We start from the raw sequence: 20303 nt of genomic DNA, 5'->3' as shown, positions 1-20303 counted from the left end.
GTATTTGATCACTCAGGCAACAAAGCTGTGATAAGGAAAAGAAAGGTTGGCATTTATATAAAATTCAGAGAATGGTGGGAATTCAACTGGGAGATGGGTATAACAAGAGGGAAGAAGTCATAGTTACATATTTACATATTGGACATACTGGGTTGAATGATTCCCTGTTTGGGACTAATGCCCATGATACAGGCATTTGTAGAGAGTGCACTTGTCAAGAAACGGTGCAAAGGGAATTGCTAAATTGGTATCTTTGGGACAGACTCAGTTTAACATGGAGAGGAGGAGGTGTTTTCCAGCTCTAGCATTGCAGGCAAGAATTGCTGAGGAATTGCAAGTGGAATCAAACATTGTGTAATCATCAGCAAACATTATGATGAAAGAAATATAGCTTAAGATGGTTGGGCCTGATTCACTGGTCTGTGGAACTTTGCAGAAGAACAATGACCTTCACAACTATCTTCTTCTAGGCAAGGCATGAGTTTATCCCCATAGGAGTACTTTGATGTTGTCTGGACCCATGGCCTTTGAATATCTCAGGAGAAAGCAGCCAAAGTGGATCATCTCTCCAGCACTTCTGGCCGAACATGCAAACAAAGACTGGGCCCTGCTTTCAGCTGGCTGTGGAGGATGGAGAGGTCTTGGTGCCTGGTTGTCCAGCACTAGGTGTGGTATGTCTGAGATCTTTGGTTTGATCTGTCTATTGCATGTTTGAGCACATTTGTATTCCTCTGTTGAAGCTGGCAACTCATCATTTATAGATTTGCCTGATGCTGCTCTTCCCATCTCCTCATTGATCCATTGGCTTGGCACTAATGGTAGAGTGATGACTATTGTGGGCCGTGTGGTTCCAGATTGGAATGATGTACTTCTTTGACGGTACTGATGGTCCGTGGATTCCCAATTTGAAGTGATCAGTGTCTATCCTGTTTAGGATTGTATTATCACACAACACTGTTCTCAGTGTGAAGACAGCAGTCTGTCTCCACAATGACTGTGCAGTGCTCTCTGCTCCCAGTCACTTTTCGGAGACAGAAGCAGCTGCCACAGGCAGTTGGTGTGGATGAACCCACATAGTTTCTCAATCACACCAACATCTCAGAATGGGAATTCAAACTTTACCACCTGTCCCTCGCACCTCTGTAACTGCCTCCAGCCCTACACCTTCCAAGTGTATCTGTCCACCTCCGGAACACACTTGAATTCACCAACAGGAATCATTTGACTGTTAAGCTCTAGAGTTGCACCTTAAGCTTCTCTGCACCTTTATTTCTTGTTTAAGATGCTCCTTTAAACCAGCTCTTTCCACCAAGCCTCCCTCACCTGTGTTAACATTTTCATGTCGACACTAAGGACTGCAGATGCTGGATTCTGGAGCAACACCCAATCTGCTGGAAGAACTCATCTGGTCAAGCAATATCTCTGGGGGAAGGGAGATGTCTTTTCAGGTCAGAACCCTGCATCAGGGAAAGTTACCAATCACACTATTGTTTAATATCAATTTTTATTTGCTACTGTTCTTGAAGGGGGTTGGGGTTTTCTCTGTAAAAATACAAGTTATCCTTGAAGCATTTTGGCATTCGTGAACAGAGTTGCACATCGAAACCATAAGAAATGAAAAGATGCTCAGAAAGGAAGGGGATACAACATCTAGTGACCAAGAGGCAATGGCAGATATTCTCAGAAAACGACGGTTTTGTTTTTGCATTTAATTGATCCCAGGCAGTAACCCTGCAGTAATGTTGCAGAAGAGGTGTCGGCTGGTGAGTTAGAGGAGTCCCAGGTACAAATCACCCTTGTCCCGTGGGCTGGGAACTGAGGCGTCCCGTGTGGAGTTGCGGGTGGGGGGCGGCGTACGGAGCCTGGAGTGAGTGGGCGAGCTTGCGCTTTGTGAGGGCGGCGGTGTGGGGCCGGGACCCCGCTCTACCCTTCGCCAGACAAATAGTCAGAAAAGGGTAAAAACAGGGATATCACTCTCTTCCCTGCTCTCGCTTACCCTGAACCTCCCAACAATCGCTAGATCAGAGTGAGGGAGCCTCGCCACTTGTCTTAACTTTCCTTGGAAACCCCGGAGAGAGGCAGCTCGAATGACGTCCAGAAAGCCAGCGGGCAAGGGAGGAGAAGAATGCGCGCAAGTGTCCGGCGCCCGACTCTTGTAGCGGACAGACAGGAGCGCCACAGCCTTCCGCTGCCTTTTGTTGCCGCGATTCCGCGGGTGGGTGGGGGGGAGATGGTTCACCTCGCTCTCGCCGAGCCCGCCTCTGGGTTGAAGGAACTGGAATGATCCCTGGCAGGAGATGAGCCCGGCTATCCCGCAGTAGTCGGGCTGTGAGAGGGTGGAGGGCGCCTGCACTTGCCCCCGGCGGTTTTGAGCAGAGTTTGACGGGATCTCGGTACAGACAGAGGCAGACCGCCGCCCGGGGCTGATCCGACTGTGTAGGAGCAGGTGAGCGGCTGCGGAACGTAAACCAGTGGGTGGTGGGAAGATGAGGGTCACCGGCTTTCGGCCGCTCGCCTCGCTGTTGCTGCTACTGCTGCTCTGGCTGCTGGGTGACTACGGCACGTTGTCGGCGGTGGGGAGACGGAGGCAGCTGAGACCCGCCGGCGGAGCTCGCAGGACTCCCCGGCTGGAGGGTCCCGCTATCGTACGCAGGACTACGCGACATGGAGACCATAGCAGGTCACTGGCTGCGCGGAGCCGAAACCCCGGCATCGCCGTCGGAAGGTCCCGCCCGGGGATGGTCCGAGACACGAGCAGAGCGGCACGGAGCCGGGTGGCTCGCGTCCCCGCTTTGGGCGCCCCCAGCCTGCTCTCCGAGATGGTGGGCAAGCAACGGCTGTGGGTTATCTCGGCTCCCCACCCCTCGGACGGTTACTACAGGCTCATGCTCAGCCTCCTCAAGGACGACATCTACTGCGAGCTGGCGGAGAGGCACGTCACCCAACTGGTGCTTTTCCACCAGGAGGGCGAGGTGGCCGGAAAAGTCAGGAAGATCAGCAGCGAGGGTAGGATCCTGGAGGAATCCCTGGACGTAAAGACCGTTCTCAAACTTCTGGACTTCCTGAAACTGGAGCGAGGTAAATTTAGCATGGTCTTGCTGAAGAAGAATCTGCAGCTGGAAGAAACATACCCTTACCCAGTGAGACTGGAGGCAATGTACGAAGTCATTGACCAGGGTCCCATTCGGAAAATCGAGAAGCTGAGGCAGAAAGGCTTTGTACAAAAGTGTAAGGAAGCTGGCGTAGAAGGGCAGGTGATTGGAGCTGATGAAGGAGGGAGGAAGAAAACGGAGCAGCCCAGGCCAACGCCAAAGAGCGAGAATACTGAGGTGACAGTTCCAAAGGCTACTAAAGAAAGAATGCCAGAGAAAAAGAAAAAGCCTACAGTGAGGAGGCCCATCAGGATATCACTAAACACGCATGGGGATTCTAAAATGGTTAGGATGACTGCTGTGCCCAGAACAGCTCCCACAACTACCAGCACCACCAAAAAGACTATCACAACTACTGCTGCTCCCACCACTGTGCCTTTCACTGAGAAACAGTCCTCCACTAGATCTCATGTAGTATTCTCCCCCTCTCCGCCGAGATTTCACAAGCCTGCACTAGTTGCTGAAATTCCTTCAAAATCTACAACTGAGGCTAACTCACACAGAGATGGGAATCTCCCTGGCGGCAGCAAGCCACCTCAGAAGCCCCACCAAGGAACAACAACCGCGAGGCCAGATTATACAAAAGTACAGGCCACGAGACAGAAGTACAGTGAGACAGACAAAAAAGAGGGGAGTTACCACCAGAAGGGTGTGTCAGTGGGACCTGGCCAGCGCAAGCCTACCAAAGTGAAGCCACCAAAATCAAAAGCTACAAATAATAAAATCCTAACAAATGAATACGAGGATAAATATCATCCTGAGAAAGTCCCACCCTCAAACACCAGGCAAATCCTCGAAGGGGAACGTGGTCCTCAAAAAGGCAAGAAGGAGCGGAAAAAAACTAACAAGCCGGTCAAAACTGAAAAGAAGAAGAAGCCTGTGAAGAACAAAAAAACAGGGAAGAAAGACAAACTCTCACTGAAAACTAAGCCTGCAAAGGAAATTAGTCACAATAATAAAAAACCCAAGAAGACCATCAAGAAGGGGGTTTTTAAACAACCTAAGAAGATTCCAGGAACAACAAAGTCACTGGCAACTGTTCTCAGCTACTATGAAAATAGGCGACGACTAGTAGTAAGTGTTCCAACTGTTGAAGTGATGCTGTCCTTGTTAATGACAAGGATGAATAGCCATAATTTTTACCATAATGGTATTTTATGCAAATGGCAGATTAGTATTTCTCAAAGTAGGGATATAATTCAAGTCATGGTCCCAAAGCCAAGGACAAAAACAAACACTAAAAACATGCCCCATTAATGTTTTTTGAAAGGGTTGCATATGGTAATAAGACTAATGAACAATAAATATTTGATAATAGCAAACAATGGAAATCCCGTCCTATAATGCTCAGTAGTTTCCGAGTGTTGAATTTGACCAATTGAAAGGAAAAGCAAGAAAAGAGCAATATTTACTCAAGGCACTTTGCTATTTTAAAGAAAAATTATGCATTAAAATTTTGATAGACCTGTTTTTATGAGTTACCAGGGACCATAGGAAGAGAAACTGCTGCTTAGTTCTATAGTGTCTCCAACAGGGTTTGGTCCCATATTTCTCCCAGTGGTCCCAGTGTGTCTAATTGTTCAGTTAATTAAAATACGGTTAATATTTTAGATTGTGTTAGGAACAGTAAAATCCTTTAAATACCTGTTAGCTTTTAAACATCAGTGAATATGAACCTAGTTAACAAAGCTACAGTCCAATATTATGATAGTTCCTCTAAGAATTTTTTTAAATGGCTGCAAAAGTAAAATACTGCTGATACTGAAAATCTCTTAAAAAAGACAATATTGGAAATAATTAGCAGGTTATTCAGTGTCTCAGGAAAATAAAACAGAATTAATGTTTCAGGTTGCTGACTTTTCATTAGGAAACAATTACCTGCAATCCGGTTCAAAAGTTTGAAGTATATTTATTACCGAAGTATTTTTACTATATACAATCTTAAGATTCATCTTCTTGCAAGCAGCCATAAAACGAAGAAACACAATAGAACCCACACAAAAGCTCACCCAACAAAGACCATTAAACACCCAATGTGCAAAGTAACACACAGAGCGTGAACTGCAGAGTCCCTGAGAGTGAGTCCACAGCCACTGGGCCAGTTCAGCATTGCAGCCAGTCCAGGAGCCTGATGGCTACAGGCTACAGCCACGGGGCCAGTTCAGCACTGAGGCAGGTGAACTTCACAGAGCAGTAACCTGAACACCAGTCCATCCTTGGGCCTGACAGCTTTACAAGGAAATTATGATAAAAAGATAGAAAGAGTGTTACAACTGGTGGCTCACCAAAAGGAAGTCTTGATATATCTACTTAATGCCTGGTCTGGTCACAAAGTCATTCATAGTCAAAAAAGATACATGGAGAGGTGCAAGTACTATAATACTTGAAAAGTTACATTTCAGAGCAAATTTTTTGAACTGTTATATGTTGTTTATATGTGGTAGAGTCTTGGGACTGAAACTGATGTTGTATGGGTTAACCTTTGAACTCCTAACAGAAGATAGGTTTTAAAAACATTCAGAAGCAAAGCCTGCTAATTTTGAAAATCTCAGGATAATACATTAGAAAAACACAAACAAAGAATGTGGTTTATGTGCAAGATGATATCTCTTCCATAAACAAACTCATTTTCATACTGTAGCCTGGGAAACTCAATCCAGTGAGATTCAAAGCTGCAGTATGTCTCAATCATTATCATTTTAATTCAATTCAATATTTTAATTCAACTGTTATACATAATTAGAGTACTTAGAATTACAATTCATCCATTGCCATTTGAGCTATTATATATTTCAAACAGATCTCAGATTGATGGTCAGACTGGACCAGTGCAGCAGGATGTAGGAGAACTGCTTGAAGTCGGTGACTGATCTTCATAAGGCACCATTGGTGGAGTAAATGAACCATTGATTATTATATGTGATATGGATATAGTAATAGTCACATATAAGTGGTTCCCTGGTGGTTGGTGTGTAAATGCTTAAGCTATACAGACCAAACAATGAGAGGTTTATGCTTAAATTTATCCAGGATGAATTATTTATTTTATTTAGAGACACAGTGCGCTTCAAGCCACACCACCTCGCAACCCCCAAAGACACCAATTTAACCCCGACCTAATCACGGAGCAATTTAGAATGACCAATTAACCTACCTGGTATGTCTTTGGACTGGGGAGGGAAAATTGTGTATTCCACTGGGTGGGCGTACAGACTCCATACAGGTGACACTGGAATTGAACTCTGAACTCTGAAGCTCCGAGCTGTAATAGCGTTGTGCTAACCGCTATGCTACCCTGGCGCCCAGTTCAGTGTCTGGTATATGAGACAGTGAGGAGGAAAATCAGGCAGGTTTCCTTCTTTTGTTTGCTAGTCAAATCCCTGCTGGTATATATCAGAGTTTGTTATGTGTGTCAGATCATCAGGGAAATGTACCAGCAGGTAAAATCAAAAGGAAATCTAGAATTTTTTTTATATTTGGTAAAGAGCAAATAACTAAGGAAGGCAAAACATGTGAGGCTTGGAGGTAGAGAATGTGGATAAGGTTCTCAGTCAATGCCTTATGTCTGTCTTCAGTGTTGAAGCTGAACTGTGAAGGTGTGATAAATTGGAAGTATTTGGTTTCTTTGAAAATAGTTATGTTGTCAGGCTGGATGAATATTTTTAGCATGTTAAAAGAAGCAAGGGAGGAAATTGCAGAGAGTGGGACATTATTTTCCTTGCTGCAGGAGTGGTGCCAATGACTTAGAGGAATGTTAATATTGTGCCATTGCTTAGGAAGGGAGGAGGAGATAAAATCAGTCATCGCAGGTTAGTTAATTAACTTCCATGGTGAACAAATTACTGGAGTAAGTTCCAATAGACTGTGCAACCTCTTAAACCACGTAGAAAGACGGAGATTAATCAAGGACAGTCAATGTGCTTTGCTTATTGGAAGTTTGTTTCTGGCTAACAATTGAATTTCTTTGTAATTGATGACATGGATTTTAGCAAGATTTTGTCAAGATCCCACTTGGCATACTATCAGAGGATGAAAACCCATGGATGGAGGGAGAATGACAAAGTTAGTTTTGTGGCTGGATAGTTGTTACTACTGGGGCTCTGGAGTTTAGTACTTGGCTTTTTATATTATAAGTTAATGATTTAACTTAAGTGTAAGGGTCATGGTAATGCAGTTTGCAGACAATTCAAATATTACTCATTTGGTTGTCGGTGAGGAGACCTTGGACAGCAGTAAGACATAGCTGGGCAGATATCCCCACCCCACCTTGGTTCCATGCTCCAACTGTTTTTTCTATCGTTTCCAGACCTTTATTGCCTCCACCTATCACATCCCACCCTCTGTCACTATTTCCACCCTTCCATCTTCTATCTGCCAATAACCCTGCCTCACCTATCTCATGTTCCACTCCTTTATCTCACCTCTTTTTATGGGCTAACTCCTCCCTAGTATTTCAGTCCGGATCCAAAACATTGACTGTCCATTTTCCTCTACAGATACCGCCTGACCTGCTGAGTTTTCCCAGTAGCATGTTGTTCTGTTGCTCCAGAACCTCTTGTGTCTCCTGAAATGTGTTCAGTTGGTAAAAAATTTGCAAAGATAATTCATTTGAGAGTGGTGAAGACAAAGCATTTTGGATTTTGCCTCTTGATGAGGGACACACAATAGATTGAAGGCACTGAAAATTGTAAAGGAGCAGAGGGACTATGGAGAGTAAATTCATAGATCATTAAAATAGCAGGACAGGTCAATAAGGTGGTTCAAAAGAAATGCTTTACTTTTTTTAAAAACTGAGACATAGAATATAAGTGTATGCCAGAAAAATAACATAGAACACTAGTTAGTCCTCACCTTGGGAACTGCATTCAGCTCCAGTCATCACATTACAAGATATGGCATAGGACTGAACTGGACTGGAAAATGTGCCGTAGCTTGTGAAAAAAGATTTAGTTTGGTATTTTCTTTGGAACACAGAAGATTTGGAGGAGATAAAACTGAGTAGTATCAAATTCTGGGAGACCTTGATAGAATGAAGTTGTTTCCCCTAGCAGAGGGTTCAAAAGCCAGGGGGCATTAATTTGAAGTAATCAGTTCGGAGGGGAGATGAGCAAAAGGGTATTTTCATCCAGAAGGTGGTTGGTCTGTAAATCACTGCCTTAAAGGTTGATAGGAGCAGAAATTCTCATTATTGATGGTGTACTTGAAAAATACTGACCTCCAGAGCTACAGAATAAATGCCAAAGATGAGATTAGGCCAAGATACTCTTTTGAGACTGGCCTGGATGTGATGGGTCCTCTTCTGTGTTGAAGAGTTTCTAGGATAATCTCAGCTACAACGTTCCATTTGAATCACACTGTTTTAGCTCATGAAAAATGTGCAGAGAGTAATGAGAATATTTTCAAAGATGATACCAGAGGATATATGTATATATATCAGGAAATAATGAGCAGGCTGATTATACTCTTGACAACAGAAGGATGAGTGGGATGACAGGGTGACGTAAAAGGTTTGAAGGAGTGAATACAGAGAGCGTTTGTACTTGATGAAAGGAGATCAAAATGAGGTATCAACCAAAAGTCCGCAGAAGGTAAAGAAGTTTCTGTTGCGGTTGCTACCACAAAGGGTAGGTGTACGATAAACCACAGATATATTTATTAGGAGATTGAAGAAGTCATTGAGATGGGAGGGAATAGGAAGCTGTATTAACTGATTTAGATAAGCATAGACAGGAGTAATTCTATTAGGAGTGAATCATGAGCACCTGCCATGACATGGATAAGATTATAATTATAATTGCAAGGGCATTCCAACTCAGTAATTCAAGACATAACAAACAATTAGCTGAGATTAGCCCTTTCCCTATCTCCAAAATGGTGGAAGCCTTTGGCTGAGAAGGCCAAGACCAAGATAATCATTTTGCCCTGCGTAATAACCGCCTAGAGCTCTTGGTTGCCTGTCATTTCAACTCCTTTCCCATGTCTGCCTTCTGCCTCCTTGGCTGAGGATAGTATCTCAGACTGTGTTTGGATATCCTACAGCCCAGTGGTAGGAACATTGAATTTCTCAATGCGTAGCCCATTTTGCAATTATTCTCAATCTTATCCATTGTCAAGCAGATGCTTACAATTTACACTTACTTGAAGTTTCTCTTGTGCTCCTTCCCCTCTCTCACCAAGTCCCCTCCTCCTTTATTTACCTTTTCCATTCCTCACCTCCCCTCATTACCTAGACTCATCACCCTTTCCCACCTGTTTCTGTCTGCCCATCATCACTCCCTTATCTGCTTCTGCCTATCACCTACCAGCCTTTGTCACACCAGCCCTCAGAAATCATCCCACCTGGTTCCATCTGTCCATCATTTGTCTCTCCCCTCAGCTGTCAATGATAAGCAAACAATGCTACAAACTATTTGGTCCTGGTTCTACCATCGGCCTCATTTGAGACACTAGGATCATTCCAAATGTGGATGTGATCAACATCTACACCAGTCTAGCTTATTGATGTAAAGAAGGACCTACACAATGGACCTGAGAAATGTAAAGTGTTGCGGAAATTAGAAATGTAAAGCTCCCTTCAATGACAAATTAATTATTTCACAGAAATTTCTCTATCATGGCATCTCATCAAGACAGTTGTAGTGGCAGGAATCCCGTATCAAATAAAATTGTCAAGCTTATGCCAGACAGTCCCATGTTTCCCCAAATAAGCTCAGGAGTCTAGTCTGAAGGTAGGTGGAAGCCAAATGCCCCTGCGGTGCTCCACTTGGAATCCAATGCAACTAAGAATTTCAGCAGCTCCTCAGCCGTCTCACTGTTAATCTGCCCTCTCAAGCTGTGCCAATTTAACCAAGAGCAAGTACCATTCAAATGAGTGGATAGAATGGGTTGTTTTAAGGGCTTTGTCAGCTGGTGGATCTGGGGTTGTCAGAATTCTCCTGCAAGCATAGTTAGCTGCGTGCCGTGATTCACTGCCAACATTACATGCTGCCATTTTGAAGTATTGGGAGTTGGGCACCCAGCTGATGTCTGTAGCTGGATCTCTGTAGAAGATATGCCTCATTCATAAATACAAATTATCTTCAAATAACTTAGATGAGACTTTTGATGGTCACTGCAGGGAATGTTTCTCTGAGGTTAACTTGTAGCCCAGCACTTGATAGACTACAGAAGCTTTTCTCAGTTTTAAGCTGCTTTGGGAATACTTAATACTGACAGTAAAATGGAAACTTCTGCAGCTCAGCTCTAACACTCAACATCTCATGTCACAAATACTGCAGGGCCCCTGGGCAGGATATTGCTGTTTGTTGGAATGTTTTCCACTGCAGCGGTGTTCTCCACTGTGGGCCTTGGAAGTTTTGTTCAGTTTGGAGTCAAACACCTAAGTGCTGTTGACAATGTACAAATGAAAGGCTAATGGCTACAAAAGAGTAACAGCAGTGTTGTGACCCACGTGCATGCAGTATTAATAATTTGTTTGAACTCCTTAAATCCTGGATTTCAGATTATTAAAAGCACTGGGAGAAAAGCTGTCAGCACCAATGAGTTAAATTTAGCTTTAATTAGTACTTGAACTGGTAGGCTTCCACCTCAGCTTCTTTCCATATTTCCAGCTGTAACATATTTATTGATGCAAGACCAATGAATCATAGAGATAAGTTGCAGACTAGGACTGTGCCAAGTTATTATGTTATTTTAACACATTGTTGTCTGACACTAGGCTGAGAGAAGAAGTTGATCAAATACGAACAACAGAAGATCTAATTGATAAGCTTATCATACCCAGCTTATTAAATATGCTGTTCATTAGAACTGCATCACAGGGGCAGCATACAACAAGCATTTTTTAGTCTTACAGTAATTCTTCCCATTTCAACTCTTTCTCTGTGATATGAACAGGCAGGTTTGCCATCTAAAGTCTTAGGGTTCAGATTTGAGCCTATTTGCTGTCACACTGCTTTATACATTTATACAGATCTGGCTGGATCATATTGAGTGCTTTTTAATCTCCCCAAAGCTATCTTTATTTCCTTCTGTTCCTCAGATACATTATTAGTAGGCAGACAGTCAGCTTCTACAGATGTCATTGATGCCATAAAATGAAAAATAATACATATTTGAAATATTTAGGAATATAGGTAACAGTCGTGGAGAGAGAAATGAAGATAACATTTCCCAGCAACTGCGTTTCAATAGGTTTTGACTCAGTGTTTACTGAGGGGGATATCCTGGATGCCAAAGAAATTAGGGTAGTAAGTAGTGAGGTCCTGGACCATGTACGTATTATGAAGTAGGAGGTAGTTGCAGTCCTGAAGGAGAGCATCCCCAGGAACTGGCCATGTGCACTCCCAGAACTCACAGGAGGCCAGGGAAGAAATTGTGGAGATATTTGCTTTGTTGTTTGCCACTGGTGAAGTTTCAGAAGACTGGAGCGGGGCTAATGGTTGTTCCATTGTTCAAGAAGGGTAGCAAGGGCAGGCCAGGGAACTATAGGCCGGTGAGACTGACTTCAGTTGTAAGTATGTTACTGGAGGGGAGTCTCAGGGACAGGATCTACCATCACTTGGATAATCAAGGCCTGATCAGAAATAGTCAGCATGGTTTTATGTGTGGGAGGTCATGTCGGACAAATATTGTGGAGCTTTTTTAAAGAGGTACTAAGTTGATGAAAGTAGGGCAGTGGTTGTTATCTATCTGGATTTTAATAAGGCCTTTGACAACTCCCACAGCATGCTGATCTGGAATGTTAGGTCACATGGGATTCTTGGAGAGCTAGTGAGGTGTTTTTTAGAATTGGCTTGATGATTGGAAACAGGGAGTGATGGTTGAAGGTTGATTCATCAACTAGAGGCCAGTGACTAGTGGGTTGACCCAGGGACCTCTGTTAACTGTTAATTGTTATTTATGTAAATGATTTGGATGTAAATGTACATGGCATGATTAGAGTTGATTAGGGGTCTTCTTGATAGTGAAGCAGGTTAAAATGTATTACAAGCAGCTCTTAATCAATTAGGGAGACGGGCTAAAGAATGACAGGTGGATTTGAACTTGGGTACACATGAAGCAATGTATTTTGAAGAGTCAAACCAGGGTAGGATTTGTACAGGGAGCATCTAGGCATTGATGAGTGTTATGGAGCAGAGGGACCAGGAATACAAGGACAAAGCTTACTGAAGACAGCACTGCAAGTAGACAAGGTGGTGAAGAAGATCTTTAGTATATTGACATTCATCGGTTGCAGTATTGAATTTAGGAACAGAGATATTATGTTGTTGTTATATAATCAATGGTGAAGCCGCACTTGGTGTATTGTGTAGAACTTTGGTCACCCTGTTATAGGGAAGACAGTGCCAAGCATGAGAGATTTGAGGCTGCTGTCCAGACTAGAGGGAGAAGTTGGCTAACTGGATCTTTATTCCCTGGAGCACAGGAGAATGAAGGGTGGCCTTAGAGGTTTAATAAAATCATGAGGGGTATAGATAAGGTGGGCGTTATAGCCTTGTCTTCTGTGTTGGGGAGTCCAAAGCTAGATGGCACAGATGCAAGATAAATGGAGAGAAATTTAAAAGACACCTGAGAGGTAACTTTGTTACACAGAGAGTAGTGAGAACCTGGAATGAGCTGCCACAGGAAGTGGTCGAGGGGGTACATTTCCAAAATTTAGGGGGCATTTAGATATGCATTTGGAGAGGAAGAGGCCTGAAGTGTTATGGGCCAAATACAGGTACCAGCAGGGAGAACTCTGTGGTCGGTATGGACTGGTTGGGCCCTTTAGACTCTATCACTCTTCCTTTCTCCACAATTACTACCTGACCTGTTGAATATTTCTAACATTTTCTATTATTTCAGATTTTCTGAATTTAGAGCATTTTATCTTCATGCTAATGATATCCAGTTCTTCATCTCTTGTTTCAAGGACTTTTATCATTGCTTCTCTGTCAGGCCACTTGTACAATGCCCAGGTTTAATTTAGACATACCTGACATATTGAGCAACAACTAATTACCCATTAGTTTCAAGATACTCTCCAGATACTTTCCTAGGCTGAATCTCACCATTCACAGCCACTTATGAAAGAGACAGAAGGAAAAGCTTTTTTTTTAAACAGACTGCCTGGATATGATTCAGAATTCAATGTCTGTAGAAGTGATCAAATTAGGGTTTTTACAATGAAATTGGATAAGTAGTTATGTGAAATAATTTGCTAGGCCTCAATAAAGAGTGGGAAATGGGCCAATATAGACATAAGCTTTATGCTTCTTTCTTTCCTGTGATTTTATGAGATTATCTCAGCATCCTGCTGAGGAAGGAAACTTCCCCCCCACACTTCCCATCCCTTAATAAACATTCAAATTAACCCTTGTTCTGTTGCTGGATTCAGCAAATAGTCTGACTTAAGCACACCACAGGCTCCTCCAGGCTTTGCTGTCTTAAAGCTTCTTTGATACGTCCATTCTCCATGAATTTCAGCTTTTCTAACACCTTGCTGTCCATATACCATTCTTGTTTAACCACAATACATGGTTTCAACTTGACTTTCACTGCTGATTTATTGTTCTGCAGCTCTTACTATAACTACTGAGTTTTGTTATTGAAATTATCAATTCCCTTAGCACTACCAATCAGTCCAGAGTGATCATACTGAACTCTTTTAGGTGAGTTACCTTCAATCAGTATCAATTTGTTAATATATGACTGCTAATCAAATATTAGTAAATATTTGACACTTCTTTCAAAGAAGCTGTTCCAAGCATTAATAAACTACAACTTTACTGCACTCTTTGTGAAATCAGAATGGACTGTTAACTGGAGGATTATTGTATTGGAAATCTGCTGAATTATGATGGATAATTAAAAGGCATAATATGAATGAAAATAATATTTTATTTCAGACAATTGGCATTTAGAACATTAACTTTTCCAATATGATCTTCTTACCCATAGCTTATCACCTCTCCAAATGAGCAAAACAACATGTACGAACAGCAGCGAGATGAATATTTAGAGCACGTCTGTGAAATGGCATTAAGAAAAATCTCAATTATCACCATTTTCGGGCCGTTGAGTAACAGCACGATTAAAATTGATCATTACCAAATGGGTCAGTATTTCATCCTTTTCCTTCCCTTCGTAAAATTATATCCCGCATGTCTTCCATAACTTTGATTCATGCCTAAGATGTTTAGCAAGTTGTGCATTATTGTAGCAGTGTTAGACTAATGCCACTGCTGTGAGTGATGTGCAGTTTTGCCCTGTATTATGCTTGCCGCAGGTTTCTCCAAAAGTCAGAGCAGCACTTCATATGTGGAGCCACATAGACACTTTGTTATTCCTGCCTGTGTGCCTACCCAGCTATAGTGACGCTCCGCATTATGGCAGAAACAAGAGAGCCAATGGTGTGTATCTTGTTTAACATGGCTACATAATGTAAATATAGTATCTTTAATTAGTGGATCATATCCGTGCTGGTAAAAGGTCACAGTACGTGTCTGGATACTGTTGGATTCACAGGTTTCTGGATGCCTTGCCTGGCTTCAGTTACATTTCATTTGGCACTCAATACTCCTACCTGGATGGGCCTTGGTTAAAGCAAAGGTCGGTTAGGCAAAGGGAAAAACTGTGAGTGGGACTTCCTGTGAACAAACAAGATAAAACATAAAACCTTGGAGAATGGCAGTATGAGTAAATCATTTGGCTCTTTAATTGTTCTCCACCATTCATTGTGGTGTGGCTATCTCATTGTGATATTCCTCTCAAATTCCTCCATGCATTTTGTGTCTTTAACAGTCTGTTTACTACTTAGGCATATTCAGTGACTTGGTCTCCATGACTTTCTGTGGCAAAGAATTCTAAAAGCTCACTAGCTTATGTCTTATCCCTTATTGTTTGGTTCTAGATTCACAGACTAGGGAAACATCCTCTCTGAGCCCAATCTGTCAAGCCCTGTCAGAAGTTTGTACATTTCAATGAGATCTTCTTTCATTTTCCTAAATTCTAGTGTATAACCAACTAGTTGAGCCAATCTTTACTTACTTAACAAATCTGCCATTCCAGGAATCAGACTAATGAATGGCAAGGGGAAAGGCATAGGAGCTAAAAGGACGCAATACATCAGGTGTACTCTCACCAAAGCTTATATCATTGTAGTAAGACATTCATGTTTCTATACTCAAAACAATATTACATTTACCTTCTTAATTGCTTGCTGCACCCATGTGTTTGCTTTTAGTGACTGGTGTAGAAAGACACTCATATCTCCTGAAGCATTAACATTTCCTTGTCTACCATCTTTAAAATTACACTGTTCTTCATGTATGTCCTTCTAAAGTGGATAACTTCAAATTTATTCACATTAACATAAATCTACCATTATTTGCCTGCTCACTCAACTTTTCTAAATTGCTGTAAAAGCTTTTTGCATCCTCTACACAACTCTCAATCCCACCCAGTTTCTTATTTTTAGCAAACTTTGAAGTATTATTCAGTTTCCTCAAATAAAACAGAGAGATAAAAATGAAAGCAGAGGTTCAGGCATTGACTCCTGGAGTTACCACAGGATGCTCCAAAAAGACCCATTTATTCTTCAGCACTTTCTGTCAACCATTTTCTATTGTATGCCAGTATATTATCTCATTGTTCATCCTTTTCAGTCCTGCTGAAGGGTCTTGGCCTGAAATGTTGATTGTTTATTCCCTCCGTAGATGCTGCCTGATTTACTGAGTTCTTCCCACATCTTGTGTTGCTCAAGCTCATACTACCTTTGATTTCGCAAGTCTTTGTTAGAACTGAACGTATAAAGCAAGGAGAAAATGGAAATTGAGGGGGTCCAAGAACAGGAAGATTTAACCATTAGAGATTATGATAACTATAAAATTCACAAGTGCATTTAAAGTCAACCATCTTCTTTAGTGAGCAACTTCACAATCACTGCAGTGGAAATGATGAGTCAAATCTAACAAAGGTATAGTCCTTGTTCCAACAAACTTGAACACCTGACGAGTTTAGATCATACTGACCAACTGAAATCCCTAATATGGTAGCCGACAGTCTGCTTATTTTAACCAATCAATTGAGTGTGAATGCCATACCTCCAGTATTTGTGAGATATTGTTAAAATGAATATTGCTGAAAATGCTCTAGACTCTCTTACTCAGTGAGTAGTTTATTCACATCAGATATTCTGTAATATTAACAATTTCTTTTGTGTAAGATGAAGTTTATTTATAAATGTATTAATTTTAGTAATATGTTTTATTATCTTAAGATAATGAAAAGCCGGTGAAAGATATAAGGTACAATAACCTGGATCAAGATATCATCACTGAACTTCGCAAGGAATATGGATTATCTGAAAATGAGTTCTTCATGGTACTAACTGATTTAGACATGAAAGTCAAGGTAAGGGAAACTTACTTTAAAAGCACAGAATCAGACATGACTTTAATGTCTGTTTGAAAAGTTGTATTGTCTGTATGAACAATAGTCTATAAATAAGTAATCATTATTAATATGTCTTAACATAAAGGTTCATTAATTTAGTTTTAATACCCCTTTCACCTTCTTCTGCTTATCAGTTTAAACACATATTACTTTTGTATGAAATATTTGGGTGTCCAACTTCATTTTATTTCAGCGCTCCACCAAACCGCCCACCCCCGCCTTTTGCTTTGAGGCTTGGCGCAGGATAAGCCCTTCCAGCCAGGCTGCCTAGCAACCCACCGAGTTAACCCCAGCCTAATCACAGGACAATTTACAATGACAAATTAACCTACTAACCAGTGCATCTTTGAACTGTGGGAGGAAACCAGAGCACCCGGAGGAAATCCACACGCACATGGGAAGGAACCTACAATCTTGGTTACAGAGGATGCCAGAATTGAACACCGAACTCCAAGGCCCCAATCGGTTAGTGGCGTGCTAACCACTATGCTACCAATTTATGCAGTGACATCAGGAATAGCCTCTGTGACCTTTTGAATTTAGTGCAGCTGATGGGTGAGGGTAAACAACAGGTCATTTAACCGTAAGGAGGGTCAGCCACACCTGACAGAGCCCTCGCCCAGCGCTCACACAGCTACACATCTCACTGCAGCTTAATCACGATCAGGGCCAGAAATTCCTTCCCTAACAATAAAACTGGGAATGCCCTATAAATATTGATCCTTTGATGAAATCACAGAAACAAGCAACTTTGAAATCAGCCAGTGCCTTGTTATTCATGGCAGAAAATAACTATTCTCTGTTTCTGCTTGTGAAGAATTTCACTACCCAGGTACCTGGGCTTCTTACTCCTCTTCGCACATGTCCACTGTTGTGAGGGTCAAGGGTTCTGCTCCAACCAAGATCACACAGATTAGGCAAGGAAACACACTTGTAAAATTTTAGTGTATCAAAATAAGATCTTATTTACTCAATGTTGTTTCAACAGAAGGCCTGATTATTGAGTCATACTAACTGAAACAAACCCAGCCTAGTGTCATTTTGTACAGCTGTTGGATACAGTAGGAAGATCACACTGTGGCTTAGGTTATGGACTGTGAAGTAAAATCAAGAAATTAGATGCACCGAAAGATTAACATCCTATATCTCACTTGACTCCAGAATGTTTCACTTATGTCTCCAAGGATAGAAAAATAATAAATGAATCAACACTCAACTAACTCTCCACATGGTATTGATGTTGGAACAGCATCTTGTACCATGAAACATGTGTATTATATTTCCTCTGGGGCCTTCAGTTGCTGAGTCGTACATCTGCTACAATGCGGCTCCTTAATTCTCAAAAACAGAACTAACAAATTTTCTGGATGGAGTTCAAAATGCAAGCAGTTAATTCACCAGGTTTGAGTAATTGACAATGATTTGAACCTCTTCTTCTCTGTGGAACTCATGTTTTGGATGAAACTTTTAAGTTACTCTCGGAAGCATTGGTGCAAAAGGTGGTTGCAGAGTTTCATGGGGGTCAAGGGCCGCTACGTCTCTTTGTACTGGTTTATAAGATAGTCTGACCATTGGCCCTGCAATTACTGTGCAGAAGTCTTAGGCACATATATATATAGCTGGAGGGCCTAAGACCTGCACAATATTGTATTTGTCAACGTGGAACAGAAAGCGAGTTTGTAAATCTGGCGGGAGCAAGGGATGTTGGGAATGGTGAGGCTGGAGCACCGCAGGAGGGACGTGGGACAGGTGACAGAGAAGGAATGCCGGGGTTATGCCCTGAGACAGCAGGCAAGGTCATTTGATTATAAACAATTGGTTTATTGATCATTACAGAATGTCTCTCTGGTGCTTCCCATTCCTTCCCCTCTCCCTTCTCCTTTTCCCAACAATGACTCCCCTCTCCCTGCCCCCTTCCAACTCTCAGTCCACAATAGAGACCCATTTCAGAATCGGGTTGATTATTTATTGAATTGACTTTATTTCTTACATCCTTCACAGACATGAAGAGTAAAAATCTTTACGTTGTGTCTCCATCTAAATGTGCCATGTGCAACCATAGTAATTTATAATAATTTATAACAAATAGAATAGTCAATGTAATATAGAGAACACTCAAATCAGCGTGAGTTCATCAATCTGATGGCTTTGTGGAAGAAGCTGTCTCCTAACCTGTTGGTCCTGGCTTTTATGCTGCAGTACCGTTTCCCGGATGGTAGCAGCTGGAATAGATTGTGATTGGGGTGACTTGGGTCCCCAATGATCCTACAGGTCCTTTTTACACACCTGTCCTGTAAATGTCCTGAATCATGGGAAGTTCACAACTACAGATGCGCTGGGCTGTCTGTACCACTCTGTGCAGAGTCCTGCAAACAAGGGAGGTACAGTTCCCATACCAGGCAGTGATGCAGCCAGTTAGGATGCTCTCAATTGTTCCCCTGTAGAAAGTTCTTGGGATTTGGGGGCCCATACCAAATTTCCTCAACTGTCTGAGGTAAAAGACGCACTGTTGTGCCTTTTCACCACACAGCTGGTGTGTACAGACCACGTGAGGTCCTTGGTGATGTGTATGCTGAGGAACTTAAAGCTGTTTACCCTCTCAACCCCAGATCCATTCATGTTAACTTAGTACACATCTCTAAGGGGCTCCTGTATTGGGAGTCAGAGGGTTGGAGGTGAGGGGGCCCACTCTTACCACCTGCTGGGGATCTGACACAAGGCAGGGTCACAAGGCCGAGGTCTCTGAGCTTCTTGTTGAGCCTAGATGGAACTATGGTATTGAATGCTGAACTGTAGTCCAAGAACAGCATTCTCACATAAGCATTCTTCTTCTCTAGATGTGTAAGGACAGTATGTAGAGCAAAAGCCTTATTCACATACGTGCTTAAGACTTTTGTATGGTACTGTATGAGTAGTTGGTTCCGACACACTTTACATCACTTGGGTATTGGATTATTGTGTTGTCTTTAAAGAGAACCCCTCTATCAGTGACTGTCTGGCTGCAGACAAAATGAGCAGTAATATTTGAAGAGTCTTTCTGGATTATTCACCCATCCTGTGCTCCAACACATAAAGCTGGGCAAACCACTGCCTTAAAAGTAAAAGTGAAATTTCATCTGGCAGGAGTTTGAATATCCACAACCTAACATGGAGCTAGGCTGCAGAAAAATCTGTTCCAGATGCCTCTTTTGCAATGCAGAAAGGCTTTGCTAAACAAACATAAAAGTGCAGCTGCTGGATTTTTCCATAGTGTATTTTAGATGAAGAAATGGTAATAAGTTCAAGTTTATTGTCATTCAACTGTACACATGTAAACTGCCAAATGGAATAATGTTCCTCCACAACACAGTATGCACAAATCACACACACAACACATAAAATAATATTACCACTACTAAATTAACAAATAATAAGGTGCATATGTGACCAAAGTAAACAGTATAGCTTCATGTGTGAAGTGACCTGGATGGTGGCAGGGGGGTTCAGTAGCCTTACAACCTGGGGAGAGAAGCTGTTTCTCTAAAGATTGGTTAGAAAATGGGGGGGGAGGAAGTTCTCAGGAAGTTGAAAAGTTGCTGTGCTTTCCTGACCAAAGTGGTGATGCCGAGGAACCAGATGAGATCATCCATTATGTGCGCTGCCAGAGACTTGGTGCTTCTAACTTTCTCCAAGGATGAGCTGTGCAGGTGCAGTGAGGAGTGGTCACCTTCCAAG

General features: G+C 42.1%; 1 protein-coding gene across 1 annotated transcript in view; it reads left to right on the top strand.

Moving 5' to 3' along the window:
• The first annotated feature begins 2211 nt into the window (after positions 1 to 2211).
• Positions 2212 to 20303, top strand: part of ccdc80 (coiled-coil domain containing 80) — a 43388-nt gene continuing 25296 nt past the window's right edge. Inside the window, exons 1-3 of the mRNA XM_073045505.1 lie at positions 2212 to 4226; positions 14094 to 14250; positions 16414 to 16547. Of these exons, the coding sequence (XP_072901606.1) occupies positions 2487 to 4226; positions 14094 to 14250; positions 16414 to 16547 (2031 nt within the window). The 5' untranslated portion in view covers positions 2212 to 2486. The remainder of the gene's footprint in view (positions 4227 to 14093; positions 14251 to 16413; positions 16548 to 20303) is intronic.

The sequence above is a fragment of the Hemitrygon akajei genome, chromosome 5 (genome assembly GCF_048418815.1).
Source record: "Hemitrygon akajei chromosome 5, sHemAka1.3, whole genome shotgun sequence".
NCBI classification, from domain to species: Eukaryota; Metazoa; Chordata; class Chondrichthyes; order Myliobatiformes; family Dasyatidae; genus Hemitrygon; species Hemitrygon akajei.
This window is presented reverse-complemented; position numbering and strand designations above follow the sequence as displayed.